The 22776-nt window shown below is 38.9% G+C and overlaps 2 protein-coding genes across 8 annotated transcripts in view; one reads left to right on the top strand and one right to left on the bottom strand.

The window, feature by feature from the left end:
• Positions 1-5469: 5469 nt before the first annotated feature.
• LOC146525489 (protein diaphanous homolog 3-like) overlaps positions 5470-22776 on the bottom strand; it is a 174694-nt gene continuing 157387 nt past the window's right edge. For 3 of the 5 annotated variants that reach the window (XM_085176358.1, XM_085176439.1, XM_085176521.1), the window contains one exon: positions 5470-6897. In XM_085176358.1, coding sequence (XP_085032484.1) covers positions 6527-6897 — 371 coding nt within the window. In that variant the 3' untranslated portion in view covers positions 5470-6526. The remainder of the gene's footprint in view (positions 6898-22776) is intronic. The other 2 variants (XM_085176591.1, XM_085176668.1) reach the window with 2 other exon arrangements.
• LOC146525490 (uncharacterized) lies at positions 13965-18997 on the top strand. Of its 3 annotated transcripts, XM_085177415.1 has the most exons (5): positions 13965-14213; positions 15101-15160; positions 15270-15318; positions 16882-17037; positions 18361-18997. In XM_085177415.1, the coding sequence occupies exons 4-5, from the start codon at positions 16966-16968 to the stop codon at positions 18673-18675; spliced, it is 387 nt and encodes a 128-aa protein (XP_085033541.1). In that variant the 5' UTR covers positions 13965-14213; positions 15101-15160; positions 15270-15318; positions 16882-16965; the 3' UTR covers positions 18676-18997. The 3 variants fall into 3 exon arrangements, with proteins under 3 accessions (XP_085033541.1, XP_085033626.1, XP_085033708.1); XM_085177500.1 differs by having other exon boundaries at positions 15270-17037; XM_085177582.1 differs by lacking the exons at positions 13965-14213; positions 15101-15160 and having other exon boundaries at positions 15184-15318.

Raw genomic sequence — 22776 nt, 5'->3', positions numbered from 1 at the left:
AATTAATTATCTATACTAAGATCATGGCACATCATCTGGAAATATAGAGGAGAACACCCACACACATTCCCGAGATCAAAATAAAAAGCGAGACCCTTAACAAAAAGTATATAACACCAAGATAGATGCAGTTCTCAGTGGAATTGGAAAGAAAAAGGGGTAAAAATACAAATGAATTCTCTACTGAAGCATGCATTTTACAGTAACCTGACACTGAGGTAGCAGGCTATTGCTCTTTCATTCTTGCAGAGAACTACCAAAAAGACCTTGGTTTGATTTTAAACCACTCAGTGAAAAGCATTCTACAGCCAGCTAAAGCTAAATCAAGGCCACTGGTGGAGATTGGCAAGCACCTGCTTTGCTTTCCCAAATGGCTGATTGCATCACTGGGGAGATGTTTGTCTCTGGCTCTTCTCCAGATGGGGACAGTTGTGCTGCTCACGGTGCTGAAGGTATTCACCAGCTGGCAGGCTACAGCAAACAGACCTTGTCAGATGGTGGGTTAACTGGTCAGCAGATCTCTCTTTCCCTTCACTTCTCAGGTCTGTCTCTGGTCAGTTTATTGTGGAACTTTTGATTTAATTTGTGGTGTATTTATGTAGAACGAAGGGTGATTCTAGGATCAGAGCTTTGGGGGTGCTAAGCACCCAGAGAGCTGCCCAGCCAGGCAAGATAAACTTTACTCGTCACAATGAGACTTCTTCCCTGTCTCTGTGAGTCCCTGCATCCTTAAACATCTCCAGTTGTCCTGAGTTCCCTCTGACTGTCTCCTTGGTGCATTAAAACCCCTGTTCCACCCTGTCCTTGTCGTCTGTTGTCTTCATCTCCGTTATCAGTCATCATAATTTTACCATCTCTGTGCAAGTCTGCAAATTTCTTTATTAAATCATTAGATTCTTAAATTCATCAAGTCTCTCTCTGCCTGGGTCCTCGTCACAAAACATGACATCATTGTTTTGTACATTTTAATACAATCCCCACATTTGTGAAAGAAAAGCCCTTTTTTTTAAAGTCTGTAACAAAACCATCAAATCTGATAAAGATTATTTAAATGCCGCAAAAGAAGAATGGATTGGAATAAAAAAATACATATGGTAACCTTAATTACTGGGGGAAAATGATGAATGATGATCATAGTGAGTAAGAAGTAAACTGAGTGCATTTTCTGGACAGAGATTCACTTTTAATATGTATGTATAATACAATAGATACATAAAAATACACTCCAAAAATAGAGTCCTTGAAATGTACAAATGTACAAAATATTGATAAAAAAAATTATTAAAAAAATGGAGGCAACTTTGCCTATGGTACAATGTATGAAAAGATCTTTACTGCAGATTTTTTAAATTTATTTTAACCTATGTCGCCTCTACTTGAGATTGGCAAATCACTTTTGGTGGTCAACTCTCTCAAGCACTTTAACAGTTTCTGTTGTGCCTGTCACTATTCCCTGTCTGTTTCCTTACCTGGTTCTTCCTGACCTTGTACTTTCTCCACACGTTCCCCTCTTCCCTCTCTCCCTCTTTGGACTGACAATCATACACAAATAGTTTGTATTCAATTGGATGAAATAATTACATTAATATGAAAAAAAAAATACTATTAAGATCACTAATAAAAAGTCCTCTCTCAAGTGTACTTTCAAACAAAAGGCAAATAACCAAACCACATGTACATCTAATAAAAGATATAAATATTGAAACACTGATCCAATATTATCCTTTATTGATGGATCATTTGTTCTTACACTTTTACCTGAATTGCTCCTGGGTTTAATATCGGCACATGCACATATGACAAAATAACCAGTTTCTCTCATTCCATTTCAAACAGGACAGTGGTAACAACAGTAGGCTACGGACAATTTTAAGTTTTAGATTTTAAATAGGCTGTATAAATGTCAATGGGAGCAACAGGACGGTCAATTGTCGCTGATTTTACTACACGAGGACGAATTGCAGGGTAGCAAACATAGTCGGAAAACACGTTTTCAACACTGCAGGTTACCTGGGTGTAATGTTTATCAGCTAAAAAGAAACATGGCCTGACTCCTACCTAACTGTATAAAGAGTAACTGAAGGTTAAATGCAGCTAACATGTCCTGTTTTAAGCCAGACACTTACACCTCCGCTCCATCTCAGCCACCGTCGCTCTGGCTGGTGATGCGCGAATCATGAACGAATCGTTCAATACTCGAGAATCACTTTACTGACTCATGAATCATGATTCACAAGCCCAACTGACTCACTGACTCATCCGTGTTGCTGTTAGCAAACTAATTTCATTAGTAGAAATATATCTAGCTTGTAATTAAAATTGTGGAGAAAAACACAACATCCAGTATCTTAACAAAAACATTTCTGCTCTAAACTGGAAGAAAAAACCCTGAGCAGAAGCTCACATCAAGACAATAGCTCCTCGGTTCACAGTAGCATCGCTCTGCTAACATGCTAACAGCACATTTGAGCAACTCACCCCCTCCTTTCCTGTGCTGAATAGTAGTGTAAGCGAATCACTCAGGACTCACTAACCCCTTCCCTTCCCGTGCTGCTGAATCATAGGAAACGAATCACTCAGGACTCACTCACCCCCTCCCTCCTGTGCTGAATCATAGCGCAAACGAATAACTCAGGACTAGGGATGGGTATCGTTTAGGTTTTATCCGATACCGGTGCCAAACCGGTACTTTTGAAACGGTGCCGGTGCTTAAACGGTGCCCAAACCGGTGCTTAAAGAATGGAAAACACAAAATTGGTCCAAAAACCTCTCATGTTCAGCTGTTTTTTTTGTAAAAAGATAACAATGTTAGTCTTTTCTGCAGGTATACGGCATATATGGTATCACTCTGGGCTGGAAGCAGTGCTTAAACAATGGAAAAAACACAAACTTTGTCCAAAAACCTCTCATGTTTAGCTGTTTTCCACTTTTTCTTCGGTCATTTTAGCCTTTTTGGCCAGGGTGAAGGGAGTATCTGACATCAAACAAGAAGACAGCCGCATGTAGCTATGATGGTGTTTGCTAGTTCACGTTACATGCATTAATTTAATAACGCGGTTAGCCTACTCAACGTAAATTACACACGAACAACATTAAGCTACTCACGCAGAGAAGAACGGCTGCTGCTGCCATCATCATTTCTGCTACACTGGCAGGGCTAGGTTCATCGGATTTAAAGTGTGACCTCCTTTGACAGTATCAGCTTAAAGCACTTGTTGCAGGCTGCTGAGTTTGCATCTTTTGCTGTGAAGTACAGCCAGACTTTTGACCGCTTTGCCTTGGGCATTTTTAATCTGTAGCTCTGCTCTAAAAGAACGTACGTACCTGGACCCGCCTACTATCCTCGAAACGTAAAATGATTGGCTAGAATCTAAAGTGTATCATTCCATACCAGTTGGTGGCGGTAATGCACCTTTCAGTTGTTTGCCAACCGCCAATAGAAATGTAAGGAAGAAGAAAGTGTATCACAGCTCAGGAAAAAAAAGCACCGAAATAAAGCACCGAAATGCGCGCTGCTTTTCGGTCTGGTTACTACCGTTTATGTCAGAACCGGTGCCATGATGGCACCGGATACCGGTACCCATCCCTACTCAGGACTGGCTGTCGCTGCAGAATTTCAGTCAGGTTGATGTCTGAACTTTGACTGAGCCATTTCAACACACTTCATTTTTCAGCCATTCTGCTGTGCCTGAGATTGTTGTCCTCTTGCATCTCCCAATGTCAGACAAGTAAATGGCCTTGCATTGACTCCAGAATACTTTGATGAGCAGAGATCAGGGTGGAAATGGTGGATCTACAGGTGACTGTTCCAGAAATCTTGTGGTTTGTTCAGATGAAACTTTGAGAAACCTAACCCCAAAAAGATGATTTTGTTCATCTGGCTGTAGCGTTTTCAGTGGGAGAAGCATTTCATCACTCATCTAATTGACTTCTTCAGTCTCAGCTGACTGCAGGCTTCCCCAACGCTATGTCCAGATGAACAGAATCAACTTTTTGGGATTTCCTTACCTGAATGATCTAGCATGCATCACGACATTTGTGATCCTGAGCTGTGCTGCATTTTTTTTTTCTAAAGAAAAAGAGGCTTTCTCCTGGCAACCCTTCCAAACAAACCACACATGTTCAGCCTTTTTCTAATCGTACTGTTATGTACTTTAGCAAGCAAACGGGGGACTGCACAGTCTGAGATGTAGCGCTCATTTTTTTCCCCTCCCACTGAACATTGTAGTCTGACCTTGGTTTGAATGTGCTGGGACGTCCACTCTTGGAAAGACTGGCAACTGTCTTCAACGTTTTCCACTTGTAAATAAATTGTTCTCGTTATAGAATGACTTTCGTTGGCAGTGTCCTTAAAACCCTTGCTAAACTGAAGAGCAGCAACAATTGTTTCTCTAAGAAAACCGCTGATGGCTTTACTGTTTCACATTGTGTTAACACACCTGAATGCTCCAGACGAGCAAACTGCTAAATTTCTGCTTTTATAGAGGTGCTCACACGATCAGTTACTGTATCCCAGTGCATTTGATTTTTAGCAACTGGGTGCTACTTATCCTGTTGATATGGAAGCAGAAAGGATGTGCTTAGTTCTTTTTACAAACTGCTTCTGAATGTTGTTTTTGTTAAATAAATCCATCACATGTTGTTTTTCATCTAAAAACGTATTTATCTAATTTAAGACTTGTTAAAGACCATTTTTTTAAAAATGTCGTGGTACCTTAAGAATAAAAGATTTTTATTTTTTTCATATAACTATCCATTCGTCCATTCACTTCTACAAGGACACTGCTTACTGTAGCCTCATCACTTTGTACTCTGTCTGACCAAGGCAATACATTTTAGAAAAAAATCTAACATTAATGGAAATCTGATAAAGAAGAATACATTTGTAGGGCAGTAACACCACTGTACATCTAAAAGAGCCACGTGACGCTTTGAATATTCCCTCCCAGGTGGACACTGGCCTGTATAAGGTAGGACTGTGGTGGCCGTACGCTTTGTGCAAACTACATTCACATTTGATAAACTCAACAATTGCAGTCGTATGTTTTGGGCTGTATGTAGAATATGTGTCCAGACTACAAGGACATTGGCAGGATAGCAAAGTAGACTTACAGAGAAATTGTACAGGTAGGTACAAGAAAAACACAAGAACAAACAGAAAATGATTGGATGAATGATTACTTTGGCTACGTATGATCTGAGCCTTTGAAGCTATAATGGTCTCACTAAGGCTTTGGTTAGGCTATGTGCGCCTTCTAATAAAGACAGTTAAAACTGGGAAGTTTATAGAGCATTTTGTCCTGCTATATTAATTTAGGATGGACAAACAACTTTCTGCATTTATGTTGATTACAACCAAAAATGTAAAAAAAAAAAAAATAATACAACAATAACAGCCACATAGGCAATGACAGCATGCCAAAATAATCATATAAATTATAAAACAAAATAAATAAAAAAAACACATTTATTTACTTTTTTTATTGCAAATATGTCTACAAAAACTAGGAATACAGATAGAGATATGACAAGTATGGTTAAGTAAGTTCAGTTGCAATGCAGAAGAAAAAAAATACATATTCTGGTGCTTTGTACCATATTTTGGATCAAAGTTTGTTCCCTTTTCTGAAGACTTACATTCACTAGAAAATACACAGAGACCAAAAAACAGTCCAGTACCACCAAACTCTAACAAAATCTAATATTAGAACCTGTGGAAGCGCAATCGTGGCATAACTCGTAAGTATTAATACATTTATAAACACAGAGACAGACCATTAACACATAGGGAGTGGAAACAAAAAGAACTTATAAAGAACAGAAAGAAAGAAAGGAAAACATAAAAAAATAAAAACCAAAAGTCATACAAATTAATGTAAGTTTGAAACTTTGAATTGTACTTGACTAATGTGATACATAAATACAGACAGGACAAGACATATGATAAAGATGTAAAAATGTAAATGCGATTAAAGTTTGTTTTTAAACATTTTTTATGGTTTACAAAAAAAGTGCTTAGCAACATTGCATCTGCAGCTTTCAGAGGAAAATGTTATATTCTGATTCTTTGGAATTCATAAATGTTAATGGCGGCACACAGAGGAGGATCAGATAAAGACGGCAGAATCTATTTGGGTGCATTTTCATTTTTGAACTATAATGTAATCAACTAATACGCTTCAGTATTCCTAATGAATCACAATCAGAGTTTTTCAAGAAATAACCTCTGAGGACATTGGGCAGGCCAAAGTGCGATCAGCTTTCTGTGCTCCATCTGCCAGAAAATGTTTTTTTTTGTACCACTGCGCCTTAAAAACATGGTCCATGAATTCATTACCGTTTCTACACAAATGCATTGCCATTATTTAGTTGCCAAGCTATTTATTTATATTTCCTCTTGTTAACAAAGCTTTTGATTATGACCTTTAAGGTTTAAATGTGTGGGCAGAAACGTACTATATGCTGCATATAAAAAAAATGTATATATATATATTTTTTTTTTTCTTTCAAATATAAGAAATGACCCTCACAAGGCTCTTAGTTTCGCGAGGAGTGCCTCTACATCTGACTCTCCATTGGTGCCACAGCTGCTCACTGTGGGACTAAAGGATGATTGGAAGGCTGGAGTTCCCGCGCTTCCTGTGCCAACCTCCATCTCTTTTTCGGTCGCTTTAACTCTCTCCAACACCCTCTCTCTGTCCGGCCCATAGCCGTGACCCGCCACGTTCCTGTAACCGCGGCCCGACTCTGAACCCACAGCAGCTTTGGCTCTGGCTGCAGATGGATGGCTCTCAGACTCGTTATGGGCCTCCCAGGCAGAGGGAGCTTTCACCGCCGCTGAACTCGCATTTATATTCTGCCGAGAGCGAGACCTTTGTAAAGGTGCCTTGTTGTTTTCTGCGAGTGAAAAACAGAGACAAAGCAGTGAGCACAACTATGAGAATGAGGGAGAAGAGGGTGATGCGTGACTGACACGTTAAATGAATGGGAGCAAGGAGGTTAATCAGATTACAGATTAAATTACAAGCAAGCCACAGAGAAGCGGCAAAAGCAGGCGAGCGATGAGAAAATAGAAAGTCAGGCGATGCAGCGAAACACAAAATGATGAAATAAAAGAAGTTAGGAAGTAATAAAAACAGTTTAGTAAACAATTACGCATGCAAAACAAATTACATACATACACAAGAGGTTGCACTGCTAGTCTGTTAGAATCGACATACTCTCACTAATGAGACTGAAGTTTCTGCTGTAGACTCTGGCACAAAGCCAGCTCAGCATGATGAAATGGATATGGCTGATCAACCACAACAGAAACTCAATAACATTGTATGTTGCCCTTTTTTCCAATCTCCTAGTCCCCCCCCCTTGCACGACACCCTCCCACCCAGCTTCACCTCCCCTGATTCTACCATCATCATCCATTCTCCTTCCTCTGCTCTTCATCTCGGCTCTCTACTCCGGCACTTGTCCTCTTCATCTTTCTTATTCCTTAAAACACATTCCCAGGCAGACAGTGGAACAGAGCAACGCCCAGATGCCAAGATCAGACCTACGTTCTGAATTATAATCCCTCTGAGTAGATCTTAGACTTCATCATCAGTATGTGCGCGCTGGAAGGAGAGGGCAAATCCATATTCATGTGACCTTGAGCGTGAGGCTGAGAGGAGTGGCGCGAGGAAAGACACCGCCGCATTTAAAGTTTCCTGAGCCTGAAATGTCTGGCAAACAGGAGTCAAACACAGCAGAGCAGAACAGAGCGACCCGCTCTGTCAGCCAATCGGTAATGAGTTTGGAGCGTGGCCAGTCAGTCATGACAGTGTGTTTTATGGGCCGAGCTGACGAATGACAAGGAACGTCCCTGAACACAACCTCTGACAAATAAATAAGGATAAAGGGAGGAAAGAGAGCAGACAAGAAGGAAACGACTGCAATATTAAGGAAAGAAAGTCAATGTTCGCACTCGCGCACACACAAACACACGCTGTTACGTTCACAACAAAGCTGTTAGGCAAACAAGAGGCAGTGGGTGACTTTAAAAGGAGGAACTGAGTAGAGTGTTTCGCCTTGCTTGCTGTGATTGAACATTTAACACAGCTGAAAATGCAAGTCTCCTCTCATTATCTGACCCTTTTTGCGCCATCTTCCTGTTGTAGCAGTCTAACTTGCAACAGATGACAATTATTTCCCACTGCTGATCTTTTTTGCTCCACAATTTCCCAATCATGTCCTGTTTCTCTGTCCTCTCCCTAAAAAGTGCATCAGCTACACCAACCCTGTCTGTTTCTCTCTACTTAGCGATGCCCCCCTCTTTAAAGGAAACGCTTGTTTCCCTTAAAAGCGGCGCTCACAGATTCAGAGCCGATGCTGGGAAAGTGATCAGTTCTGTAATAAACTATTTGCATTTTGATATCTTGTTTACACTTTAGCTTAATCTCAAATTGAGGCCGTTTCTGTCACGAAAAGCAACACGGATGGGATTATTATCACACGTCGAGTGTGACAAAATGTCAATCTTTGAATTTACATTCATTTTAACACGTATTAGCATTTAATTATTTTCAGCTCTGCATGGAGCCTAAATTACTTATGAAAACCACATACTGACTGAAGTACAAAATGCTGTTTCGATACATATACATTTACACTTCAAAAAGAAATGAAGAAACCCCACACTTGAATAAGACCTCTTATCCAAAAGTGCATTTCTCTTCTCCCTAACAGGGCCTTGGCCTTTAGTGGTGAACATGATCAAAGTGCTGGCAAGTTCAGTTTCTTCTCAGTCTGTCTGCCTGCGACACCTCGCTGCCCCTTCCTTTGAAGCCTCGCTAGCTTCTCAACATATGCCTTCATCTAAGCTGTAAAACATGTCTGAGAGATGTAAAATATGTCTCTTCTTCCAGGTAGCACTCCTTTAACCAACAACTGACAAAGGCTGTACAGGAGAACTAGTCAAGCAGAATTTTAATCGAAATTGCTGCTCTGGATCGTCAAGGAATTCAAAGACAAAACTGTCGTCTTTTATTGAATGCGCGCCTGTGATGGTAGAGGTGTGAATTTATCCTTCTCACACCATCAAATATGGATTAGCTGCGTGATGTGCAATTAGATATAAAAGATGGTTAGTGTACTTTAGTACGCAACATACTCAGGATAAATCCCACATCATTATGACAGCTCTCGGACTGAACTTTGGTGCCAAGTGACACTGATCTAAGTGATATTACTGCGATACATGATTAGACTGATCTGCTGCCTCAGGAGTCACAACATGCTTCATAAAGCTTTTTCCACCCCGATCACATACGAGGACACACTTTGATAAAAATGCTTCTGTTACTTCAACACAGTTACATCCACATTGGTACATTGTTACAGCAAACCATGCAAACCTCCCCAGAAATGTAAATACACATCACCATCACAGCAGCCTGCACAGGAATAAATACCTCATCAGCTTTTGCGACCTATGCATGCTGTGTCGTAGGCTCTATGTTGATATTATAATTCTGGCGTTAGTATTTCTGAGCTATGCACTTTTTCGTAAATCTTGGCCACTGGGCATTTTTTAGGGTAGAACAGTAGAGAAGTAGGGAGAGAGCAGTGAGGAATGGCACTGAGAAAATGGTCCAGTGCAGACTCGAACACAGGCCCTCTCAACCTTTCAGCGCCCGCTCACCTGCTACTGGACATTATTCACCTCAGTTTTAAAATCCAGCTCTTCGAACACTAAATGGTTACATGTCCTTGTAAGTAAAAAGCTTCTTTCTTCAGTTATTGTCTTTAACCAGGAGCCATTGCAAGCAGCATTTTTACTGTGTGGTTTTTGTGTAATAATAAGCTGGTGAATGCGACTTTTAAGCTAAAAAGTGAAACGGTGTGTTGTCTGGTACTTACACAGAGCTTTTCTATTTCTGCTAAGCACTTTCCTCTGTAATGACTGAATTGTGAAGCCACGGTGGCGGTTTCCAACACCTTTGACGTCACTGATGGAGGCAGAACATATTAAACCAATGTTTGAACTTGGGTTTTGGCCTGTGTATTGATAGAGCACCAATACAGCAGCCCATACTTAGAAGTTCATCTTCACACCTTAATGTCAAACTACTTTGTTAGAAAGCTTTCACAGTGAAATATAATAAAAGAGCAGGAGAGGTATTCTTTTCTTCCACTGGCAAACAGCAACACAAAAGAAAGCACATTTCTTCATGAAAGATCATTTGCTGCGTTTATGTTCGGTGCTGATGCAGGTAAGCATTTATTCACTTCTTTCCTGCTTCTGGATTGCCGACATTTGAAAAACAAGGCAGGAGCAACACTGAGGCTTCTGAGACAGAAAGTGAAGTCTGGGCTGCAGCAGTGCTCACCTGTCTTTCACTTTTTCACACTGTTAAAGCTAATCTGACACCATTGTGGTAATAAACTCATCAATATCAAGAGGTGTTAAGAGATTGGAGCAAAACTGAACATATGAGAAAGCCTGAAGAGTGGTATTTTCCCAGAGTATCAACCATAAACACAGCGCTAAACCAGCAGTCTATCACAGTCCTCAGTCCGACGCCGTCCCTTAGTCTGCTTGAAGGCAGAACGGAGAAGAAAAACAGTTCAAAAATGACAATAAAAGAGCTGGCAGACTGAGTGTGTTGTGCCTTTTCGCTCTCAGCTTTGCTGCAAAATGTGTCTTTAAACTGCGAGTCTCAGAGCCCAAAGCCTTTTTTCCCAGCTACTGACACTGGTTCTGTTTCAGCATAAGACAAGCAAAATCTCAAACGAAACAGACTAATCGCTGCTCTGAATCGTTTGAAAATATCACTGGGAATTTCAAGATGGAACCATGGTGGTTTATTGCATGTCTGATAGGATGGCATTTTGTAGAAATGTAAAAGGCCCCGTCCAATAGAGAAAACAGAGGGGTTTTTTTTCTCCATCTGCAAATAGCTGCAGAGAGGAATTCACATTTTTCTCTTGTCAGATCATTTGGTCCATTTGCATTTGCCACTTCAAATACAGATGCAGATGAGCCTTTCCTCTCATCTCTCACTCCCTCCCTGTCTCTCCACTCTTATGAAGTTTGCTGTATTTGATCACTTTAAGAAGAGAGCAGTCATGCAGACTTAGAAAAATACAGATAGTGAAGTGACTTTTTCTCTCCACGGAGTGACTGACACAACAAGTTAAAGTTAGCAAGATCAAATACACACTTCTTTACCCGTCATAAATCAAAACATGGCTTGATGGCTTGTTTTTTGTTTTTTTCCACCCTTTCCATTTAAATCTAAATCTTTGCATTTGGGGCCACTTTATGGCGTATGACTTTGGTTACATAATCAAACAAAAGCACATTTTTTTCCCCAAAAAACATTTTGTATAAATACTACTAATAATTTGTCATTGTTGATTTTAATTATTATAAATGCTTGTGATTGTCTAACATCATCATGTAATGCAAGTTTACTTGATTATTTCTGAATGTTTGCTAAAATGCTCATCTATATCCAAACAAATTTAGCTTTAAAATAAAAACATTTGAATATGTGGATATATAGCCTCAGTGTCGTAAGAGCAGCCACAATGAACTGAAAGTGACCAGTTCTGTTTTATCTATTGAAAATTTCCATCGAAGAGATGAGAGACAAAAGCAGAATTAGGCATATCACTTGAAAATTAAATGGTTAAAATACACTGGTGGCTTTACTCTAAGTCCTACAAACAAACATGACTGACTTTTGTGTTGCAGATTCTTTGTACAGTACAGCAGAGTATAGTCTAGCACAGGGTAGTGTAGTATATAGTTGGTGTCCATGCAGCCAGCCCATCCGCCCAGCATTTTATGGCTGAGGGGTTAAAACATCAGATTTTTTGAGCAGTTATAAATTATCTCCTCAACAGCAGTGAGATCAGTTTGTCACTGTTATTGTAGCCATGTTTTGCTGTCATGTATTTATAACAACATAAGAACAGAAATCATCTCAGTGTGTCAAAATGTTTCTTAGGACAATATTTCTTCATTCAGAACAGAGACAGATACTCAATTTGTCAGTTTCTGTATATAGTCTAGTTATACTAGGATGTGAGATTACTGTGTCAGAACATGATAAAACTGTATTAGAAACTAAATCCTTATCATTTATGCCATCTGAATTAAAAAAAAAAAATACCGGTAGTCGCTAGTGCTGCCTCTCAGCTTCCTGAAAGTAGGATCTTTAGGTAGCAGAAGTCACTTGGAAACATAATTTTGAGAACACATAATTACCAATTCACTAACATAACTTAACCCACCCTCCTGCTTATTTTATATCTTTTGCCAGGTGTTCAAGATTTTAACTATACAGTTAACTGTAACTGACATATTTACTTGTGCATGCAGGAGCTTAAAAATAGGTCCTTCCGACCCCATCAGGAAATGAGTGTGACTTTTGTTTTGCGTTTTTTACTAGGCCTAAAGGGAAAAAAGGCTTGCTTTCTTTGGTCCTGTGAGTTTTTGACCTACCAGTCAATTAAAAACAGTTTTCAATTGCCTGTCTGCCTCTGAAACAACTATGTCATCTGAAGCATTATCCTCTTTTTTTTTTTTAAATTTGCGCTACTCAAATTTATTTTGGGCTACCAAAGAAACAGAAGAGTGCCTACCCGAAGGGCTACCAGGGATTTTGAAATTTTGCGAGCCCTGTAAAGACTAGTTAGCCGCTAGCTGATTTGTTTGTGCAACTGTCAGTATGCTTCCTCTTTGCAAATATGATTCATTGTGGGAAAATTCCCTTCTCCTGTAAGTCATTTTTAAATTGTTCTGTGTGGATTAACCAGTCATTCGTGGTGGAACTGGTAACACTGAACAAAACTTGTGCAGAACTTTTCAGACATATTCAGTGTATATAACAGAAGATGAGACTAGGTGTGTGTTTTTCTGCATCTCTGCCAGCAATCAGCACACTTGAGGTATAAAAGCAGAGTTGCTATGACTCATAGTACAAATAAAACAAATTCAGAAAAGCAAAACTGATTGAATGGAGGAAAAGGGGTGAAAAACCTGGCTCACAAAATAACCCTTCTTACTTCGTTCGTACTCTAATGGACAGTTGTACATTACCACTTAGGAATACAAATGGTATAAAAAGAAAGAAAAAAAAACCCTTACCATTTTATCTGTGAGGATGGGATTGTGCGCACTGTACTCTAGAAGGCTATGACTTTGCACATACACAATGAGATGTGCCAAGGAGAGCTACATTTAAGAGTCGTATGGTGAAACAAATGTGAGTCATGTGCCAAAGTCCCCCAGCCAGTCTTTTAAAGGGTAAAAGCAAGAAGACAGCTTGTTAGCTTGGGTGTATTAGGCTTACTCTAATTAAAGATCATTACTTGGCAAAGCACCAGTCACTGAAGGTTAGTCCCTTGTTTGTTTGTTGTAGTTAGCTGCACATGTGCAGACTGTACTGTCTAGCTTTTTCTGACACAGCAGACAGGATTAAAAATGAGGACAGGCAACAAGCAATGAGAGGAGAGTGAAAGGAGAACAAAAGTGGGAGAAATGAGATGATGAGGGAGAGGATGACAAGGTGGACAGACTAAACAGCCTCAAGACAGTGGTGTGATTTGGGGGCAATGACTGTAATTTGGACTAGACTCAAATAGAGCACAAAAACTGAGGGAGCTATGTGAAAGAAGAGAAAATAGAGGACATGCAGAGATGGGACCGTTGAAAGAGCACTATAACAGTCCCTATGGGTAATCCAAAAACCAGCACTGACATAGATAACTGAGGCCTTTCCGGCTCTAACGCATATATAAATGTTTTCCTTTGTTAAGCATTGATTCTGCTCCTCTCTTTTTCTCCTCCTTCTCTCCCACATTAACAACCTCAAATATATTTGTTTAATTACAGAAGTACATGATTCAGTTCCACACACTCAAAAAAGTCAACTAAGGCAGTTGTTTGATTTATTCAATATACATTTGTCTATTTAACATGAACATATTGAGTTTAGGTTTTTAAATCATTATCAGTTGTTGGTTTAACATAAAATAACAAAAAGTTTAATGAACTAGATTTGCATTCTTCAGTTCAATTAAATGTAATTATTTTAAATCAACAACTCTAAAACCGATGCCTAGTGCGCATGCTCAAACTTCCCAGAAGTGAAGAGGCGGGAACGCGGAGAAAGTTATATGTGTTCAGTGAACTGCCGTTTCTCTCTGCGGGATCTTCCACAATACAGGTAAGTAATAAATAACTGAAACTATCTTAGTCAAACAAAGTTGTTCCGTCCGTTAATTGTTTAACAATGTTTTTAATTCCAAATGTGTAATTTGTCATTAGACAGCGGGAGTGGAGCAAATACAGTGAAAATCGGGTATTAGACGGTGCCAATCGGTACCGTCTAATACCTGATTTCTAATCCGCTCCGGCTATATTTATATTATTATTAGCATTTCCATTTCATTCTTTTTTTTGTTACCCGTTTTTGCAGTTAGTCTTATAGTGTTTTTAGCGGTTATTAATGTGTTTAATTCAATATTTAACACGTTTGAAATTCAATTTCAAAGTAAATGAAGTTAGCTAAAGTTGTATGGTTGTCTCATTGAACTTTTACCTAGCTCTGTTAGCATTCACTTTGGTTTTAAATGACGGTTATTGCAAGACATGGTCTTTCTTCACTTTTTTTTTTTTTATTATCATTTGCATTTCTTCTTTCATTCTCTCTCCTTTTTTTTAAGCATTCGGCCTCTTGCAGTAATGCAAGTTAAACTAGCATGCGCGAGTTGCTAAATATTAGCTGTGTCCAAATTCAGGGACTGCATCCTTTGAATTGACTTAAACGCTAGTGCATGGGGAAAAGAGCATAAACACGAGGTCAGAGGAAAAGGCAATGGCGGATAGTTATGAAAATTGCCTGTCGGACCTTTACCGCAACTACCAGCATCTTTATTGCATAGTGTGAAACACTGCTATTACATTTGGCAACAGATTGGATATTTATCTGTGAATTTTATATTGCAAGAGGTATTTATATGTATTTGTATTTTTTTATACATTTGCAACAAAGTAAAAAAAAATCCACTGTGGAGTTTTTATAAATTTTTTTGTCTGTTTTCTTTACCATAGTAACACCACAAAGAAAGTTGACCCCTTTTCTGATTGTTTGTGCCTCCTCTTTAATACATGGTAAGTTTTTACCATCATATTTTTATGATAGTTTTATGATTTAATCAAAGTAAAAAAAAAGGTGGTCAATAAAACCATCCTTAAAACTGCTTCTCTTTTTTTCTTTCAGTGACTTGTATGTGGCAGTGCAAGCGTTGTTCCATCAGGGAGAGTAGTAGGTAAAAAAAATTGAAACACTGTACAGGGCTCGCAAAATCGCTAGCCCGACATCCCGGGGCTAGCGATTTTTCCAGTCGGGCCACCAAAATCTATCTCTGCCCTGCCCGTCGGGCTGTCATAGGAAGGAAAAATATATGTCAATGCTTTTGCATTCTTTCGGAAATGTAGCTGGGTAATTATGTCATTGGCATCGGTGAGCCACTGTCAATATGTGACATATTGAAATCGCGTTTGAATTTGCGCTTGTTTTTTGCTTTCACTTTGCAATCGCGTGAACTGTGTATAGAGAGCGACAGCACTGATTGGTGAGTGATGATAATTTGCGCACCAATTCCTCTGACATAGTCTTATCAATTGTTAGCTTACTATGCAAACATGACAAGTGAAATCTCCCGCAGCAAGCTTAAACATGTGAGAGGTTGATCGCACAGAGAATCGCTGAGCGTTATGTGAGTGTGTGTGTAAAAGCAGCAGGATATATATTTTAGTTCTGCTGAGCCAAATAAGACAGGTCAGGGTGCAGAAGTGACAGCCAAAGAAAATCTTACCACAAAACGGAAAAATTATTACAAATCAGACTATAAGGCAAAAAGAAAGTGCAGCTTAATGGTTTCATGGACAAAAGAATTTCTGTGGCTGCAATATGACAAGCTATATAACCAGGGGTGCACATAAGTGGTCCGCAGGTGCGCATTCACTGTCAAAATAAAAAACGCGCACAAGATAAGAAGTTGCAACGCGTGTTTGCGTACATAAGATTTTCTGGAGGAGGACAGACATTTGTTTAGAACTCTTAAAGATGTCGAAGAAGCTCCTTTAAGCAATTACTTTGTTGTTCCTCCACCTCCAAAGAAATGTCAGGAGTCCAAACCACAAAAGAAGCGCGTATTCTCAGAAAAGTGGTTGCAGGAGGTGAGCTGGCTTCAAACAAATGATGAACGCACAGAGATGTGGTGCAGAATGTGCTGTGAAAATCCCACTCTAGCGGACAAAAACAGTGCCTTTTATATGGACGCAAATGCGCGTTGCAACTTCTTATCTGGTGCGCGTCTTTTATTTTGACAGCGAATGCGCACATGCGGACCACGTATGTGCACCCGTGTAAATAACATAATGTTCTGCCGGTTGTGTTGTTGGTTTTCCCTCAATTTCTGAGTCGACAAGCGCCTTTGTTACTGGGACCAGTACATTTAAGAAAGGCCCCCATTAGAAATGCATTATTGCTCAGTCTGCAATATCTTTCCCAGAACAAACACCAATTGCAAATAACATACTAAAAATAAACCTGAAAAATCTGTTTAGACCAGCGTACTATGTGGCACAATTTAGCAGTCTTTGCAAACTTCAAAAAGCAAATGGCCTAGATCTTGGTTCCATTTGCCTCTTACCTGTGACTTCAGTGGAAATTTTAAATTCAGGATCTGACACAGACTGATTCATGTTCTACACAGACAGCACTGATGTCTGCATGGTCTTCTAAAAGCAGCTTTAGTCAGCTTAGATGTGAAGTTAGTGAAATATACAGTTGAGTTTTTAATCAATGTATTTATTTTCTATTGCAGATTGACAAGGAGTTTCTGCGAATCACCAGAAAGCCTCTGCTATCTACTTTCTTTGCCGAGCTTGACCAATACGCGCCACGCTTAATGGAAATCTTTCTGAGCAAAGGAGGGACACCTGGAAAGAAAATAAGAGGTCTCATGCTTGCCATCTCCAAGGTTTGTATTAGGATTGAGTAGATTTTGTCATAGGCAGCAAAAATAACTTTTATTTGGAGATGAAGTTGTCAATTTTGTTTCGGCTTAACAAATGGAGAGTTGGGAGTTCGCCTTGTAATCGGAAGGTTGCCGGTTCGAGCCCCGGCTTGGACAGTCTCGGCCGTTGTGTCCTTGGGCAAGACACTTCACCCATTGCCTACTGGTGGTGGTCAGAGGGCCCGGTGGCGCCAGTGTCCGGTAGCCTCGCCTCTGTCAGTGCGCCCCAGGGCGGCTGTGGCTACAATGTAGCTTGCCATCACCAGTGTGTGAATGTGTGTGTGAATGGGTGGATGACTGGATATGTAAAGCGCTTTGGGGTCCTTAGGGACTAGTAAGGCGCTATATAAATGCAGGCCATTTACCATTTTATTTACCATACAAATTGTGACGTTGCCTCAAATGCAAATCGTTAAAATTAAAATTTTGAGATTAGCAACAAGACACCTGGTATTGGGGAAAGGATGTCTTGAATACCAAACAGTATTAAGCGTTGCAATAAAGAATTTATGGAATTTGGTATTGGAAGGAAAGAAATTTATGCATACCGTAGTTAAACTTGATACACAAACATACAATGCATTTAACATGCATCAAGACAATATTGCTTTTGAATCTGCACTTGGATTAAAACAAGTCCTGTTGTTTTTTCATTGCTATGGTCATCAGTATTTGTAAATAGAAATGTCTATGAACTTTGAGCTGTTTAGTACTAACACTTCTATACCTGTTTTATTTTAGCAGCTGAGTTAGCCTTTTCTCGAGTCCTGTCCCCCTAAGTTACTCTTGCTATGTCCGACAAACAAATGGTTTCCTCTGCGCACCAATGGGTACCCAAATGTGCGAGCAGACATGCTTCATAATGTTTGGTACATTTACCTGGGAGTGGGGCCATCCACACTGTTTAATCCATTCACGTTGTTTTTGACTTTGTGAATGGAAAGAACACAACTCCTCCAGACACAATCTCTCGGGGTATCGGTGGGCACACTGCTTCTCCATCTTGCTTGAGGTTAATGTTTGTCAGACACAGTAATGGTTGCTATAATGTGTAATTGGACAATGGCCCTTTTGGGGGAGGGGCTGGTGAGAGGTCAATTATGCCACCTCTTTTGACATGAGAGGTGTATTTTATAATTTATGTATTGGAGTAATTACTAACAACTACTTTAGTGGTGTAATTTTCTGTTTATTACTTTGACTACTTGGATTTTATGAACAGCATAGAAACAGTTGTTTAAACAATCTCTTAAATTTTACTTTGTTGTCTTATATTTGTTCATGTAGGATACGGACAGCGAGGCAAAAAGCTGCATGGAGCAAACTGTGATGGGGGTGTACGTCATCCAGAAGGAGGGTGCTGAACCTGAAGATGACCCAGAGGACGTTGGTGTCCTGATTGAGGGTGTGGAGGCTAACACTGATTTGGGTAACATTGCACAAGCATGGGCTCTGTTGTTTGGACTCGTATACTGTTTGAACCTGAGCTACCCACCAGAACTTAAATGCACCTTTGAAGTCCTCCAGAAGATACTTTTAAATCTTGATGGACAAAAGCTCTCTTCAAAGGCACAGTTTCTGAAAAACAAGCTTATGGGGTGAGAGCACTTGAAAATGATTGATAGGTCTTGAATGGTTCATTGGTGCAATGGTGATTTCCAATATATAATGTTAATATTTGAGTTGTTTATATTTTTTTCTATTATTTAAAAATTTTTTTAAAGTTTTTGGATTCTCTCTGTTGGGCAATTCACCTTTTATACAGCACTGCAGATGATTTTTGTTTGTCCTTATATAGATGGCTCAAAATGGATCAGAAGTACTGACAGAAGTACTGTTCTGTTAATTATTTTTCATTTAATTTTGACTTTGTAGTATAGGTACTAATTGACACATACCATAATGCTGTCATGTGTTGAATGAAGAAAAAAAAAAAGAGGGGGGCGCTAAAGCACTCCAATGGAGTGCTTTAGTGCCCCCCTCTTTTTTTTGTTTTCTTCTCCTTTGTAGAACAAAGTTACCATTTTACAGAAACTGCATTGAGGGGTTTTCCCAAAGAAATGTTCATTGTTGTTTTTAGCTGCACTGTTACTATGTTGTGTCAAGGGCCTGTAAAGTTTAAGACCACTGCCACCTGTTAAGTTCACTGTATTATTGTGTCCATTTTGCTTGCTAGCATGTTTTAATAAACACAGCAAAACTATATTGGTAGCTGTGGAGGACTGCAACAAAAATTAAAAAATAAATACAGAAATATAAAAATTGGTCAAACTAATAATTATTACAATGAGATACACCAAACAAATATAGATTTTCATTTCAAATAATTAATTGCATTTGAAAAAAAATGTCATCTGTCATTTAATTTGATGTTAAGCCTTCTGTTTCTATTTTCGTTTTACTTCCTAATTTTTTTTTAATTCCTATATTTTTTTTATTATTATTATTATTTTTTACCTATGGATTTTTTGTTGTTGTTGTATTGCCCCCAAATTATTTCTAATTTTTTTTTTTTTTTCCCAAATTCACACAATAGTAATTCTATTTTGTCACATGTTTTAACTTGCCAAGTGGGAGATGTATTTTTATCTTTTAGTTTAATTTTTTAAAATACAGTTGAAATATTTAGCAAATTTTGCATCTGTTTTTAGTTGTGGAAGCTTTGGTTCCAACATATTACCAATGTAAATAAGTATTCTAACGTTATACCTTTTGAAGTGGCATAATGCTTGCAGGTGTACAAAAATGGTAAGCTTTTATATTGTCCACTAAATCCAGTTAATAAAGTTAATGTTATCATTATCTGATTGTGACTTTTTTTTGTAAACTAGTGGGTTTCTAAATGTGTAACAAATGTAAACAAATCTAATTGAAATAATTCGATTGAAATGAGTGAAATCATCAACCCCCATATTGGTTTATTAAGCAAGACTTGCAGTAGTTGCCTTGATTAACAAAGTAGTTGTTGAAACAACAAGATTTAATTGTGTTTTCCTAAACTTTTTAACGTGTGTAGAATGAATTAAAACAAATTTCACTCTACATACTTAAATAAATCACTTCAAATCAATGTAAGTATACTATGTTGATCCAACGTAATCTGATTACATTAAACCGCCAAATGCTAAATGTGTTGGTTTGACATGATTGAAAATGGTTTATTGTACTTGGTTAAATCGTGTGCAAATTGGGTGCCATGATTAAATTGTGTTCATCCAACAACACATTTTTTTGAGTGCAGTTTTAGTGGATATGAGACATAATTTGGAGGATAAATATGTGCCAGTATGTACTCGTGATACAATTTTATTTATTTATTTATCAATACTTTTTTTTTTTTGGCTGAGCCTACAGTTCACTGAGGAGCTGCAGCCAAATAGTGCTTGTTATAATTTGTTGTTAAAAAATGTGGTTCGAGATCTGGTAGTAGGATTTATTATTTGAATTTATTATAAATGAAACGATTAATGATTTAATAAAGATGAAATGATCAACAGACTAATTGATGAGTAAAAGAATTATTAGCTGCAGCCCCAGAGACATGTATTACATCTTACTAGGGCTGTCAGAAGCACATATTTTGATTTAGTGACAGTGATGATCAGTCCAAAAAGAAAACAGCATTGGCTCTTTTTATAATTACCACTTTGATACAGTTAATTTGTAAAGGCTCAAAGATAATTTTAGAAAACATTATGCCCTTTCAATAGAGCTGGCACAAGTGGTGAGAGTTTACATTGTGTATAGTATCTGGGAGATAAAAACTGTCATTGTAGCAAAAATATTACTGATCAGTATGAGCGTCTATGGTCACAGTAAGTGGAGCCTGAATATCTGGCTCCAAAGAAAGAGAGGGGACAGTCCCTTGACATTTATAGGTCACCCTCTATGACCGCATTCTTGTAAGCATTTATTTATTTATTTATTTTTAAACTGGACAGGCAGTGGGATTTGCACAACCATAGATGTGCACATAAGAGACAGACTCCTATGGAGATGTCAGCACATTTCCCCTGCAGTGCATAAACAAATATGACATATTGAAATCAAGACTACGAGACAAGTGAAGGAGGAGTTTGTAGCCGCGTAAAATCAGAAAGGGTGATGCGGAGATGTGAAAGGGCTGTGGCTGAATGTCCCTGAAGTCCCCTGCCCCTCAGTGTGAACCTTCAGCCACTGTGAGCTGCAGCCAAGCATGGCATTACGTTAGCACGCCTTGGTGCATCTAACAATGCCCCAAAAGTGAGCCCGGTTTCCTGCCACTAGTACGGCTAACCTACACACACTCTACTTGAGAAAGAAATATAACAAATAATACAGGGCCTCTCTTTGATCAATAGCTTCACTATCAAACGCAAGCAATATGACATTTTCAAAGCAGTCAATAACACTGTTGTCACTAATGTACTCATATCTGCCTTTTCAAAAAAACAAACAACAACAAAAAACAGCTTGATAGCCAATGCAAATCAGTGTAAACGCAAAAATATGGCCAATTAAAAGCCACATCCAATTTCGAACGCTGTGCAGTGAACAGCATTATCAGAAAATGTGGTTTAACCCTACAGGTCACATTTTTGGGGGCGGCAAAACAAGCGGACTTCTTTTAAAAAGATGTCAGGCAATAATTTGAATTTTTCCAAGATTTTGTGAACAACTGTTATGTGATTTTGTACTGCACATGACACAAGCCTATGAACAGCAGGACTCGGTAAAAATTGGTTACCTTGCCGAGAAGTTGGAGGTGTGAAGTCTATCGCCTGCAGCTCTTCATCTAAGAGGTCGCAGTGACTGTTCTTATAGTCCCGTGACGCTCTGCAATATTTCAAACTGATATGCTGCCTACAAAAATGCAGAAAATGTCCACTGTATTGTTTTGTAGATGCAGATTAATGTATGATAATGCTAAGTGCTAAGCTCGGTAACAAAAACACATAAATACAGCATTTGTTAAGTCATGATCTTGACATTTATTTAAATAGAAGTCAGAGATAGACATTTTAAATTAATGTTTATCAGTTTTAGAAATATCATCTTCCAGAACTTGTAAATTACCCATGCAAATCTTATATCTTTGTAGGATGCAAAACAAGCCGTTTACTAAAGGCCATGATCAGCAATTTGCAATAAATGGGTAAAAAAAAAAGCATACAAATATTCATAATATAAACAAATCTGTCCACCTGTATTATAAATAGAAAATACACCTGGCAGATGGTTGTAGCAACCCGAGCTTTTACTCCTGCTTTACACTAATTATATCTACACGCAGGGTAATAGACTGCGAATGTTTCCTCATACAGGGACAGCATCACTTCCTGGGGCCTTGCTCTTCTCTCACTGCATTTCCCACACAGCAAGAGAAAAGCAGACATCCGACACAAACACCGAAAGACAGTCTGACAGGCACACATCACTGCATAGAAGCAAACACAAACGCACACATGCACAGTCCTTTTCCAATAAGCACGGGCTATTTCACAGGTGTACGGACAGTGTACACTGCTGCATCTGGCATGAATTAAACATGCCTTGGTTTCAGGCTCAGCTACCTGTTGTTGTTGTTTGCGTGGTTACTGCTGGTAAATATCCCCAGCAGTTGTAGTCTTATGCATATGTATTTCCCCTCAGTGACTTCACACTAACTAAGGGTTTCTATCAGCCGCATTCTGCGGCAGTGTACACCTGTCACACTGGTGAAGG

The sequence above is a fragment of the Neolamprologus multifasciatus genome, chromosome 1, assembly GCF_963576455.1.
Source record: "Neolamprologus multifasciatus chromosome 1, fNeoMul1.2, whole genome shotgun sequence".
Lineage (NCBI taxonomy): Eukaryota > Metazoa > Chordata > Actinopteri > Cichliformes > Cichlidae > Neolamprologus > Neolamprologus multifasciatus.
The sequence above is the reverse complement of the archived record's forward strand: the minus strand, read 5'-3'. Positions and strand labels throughout refer to the sequence as shown.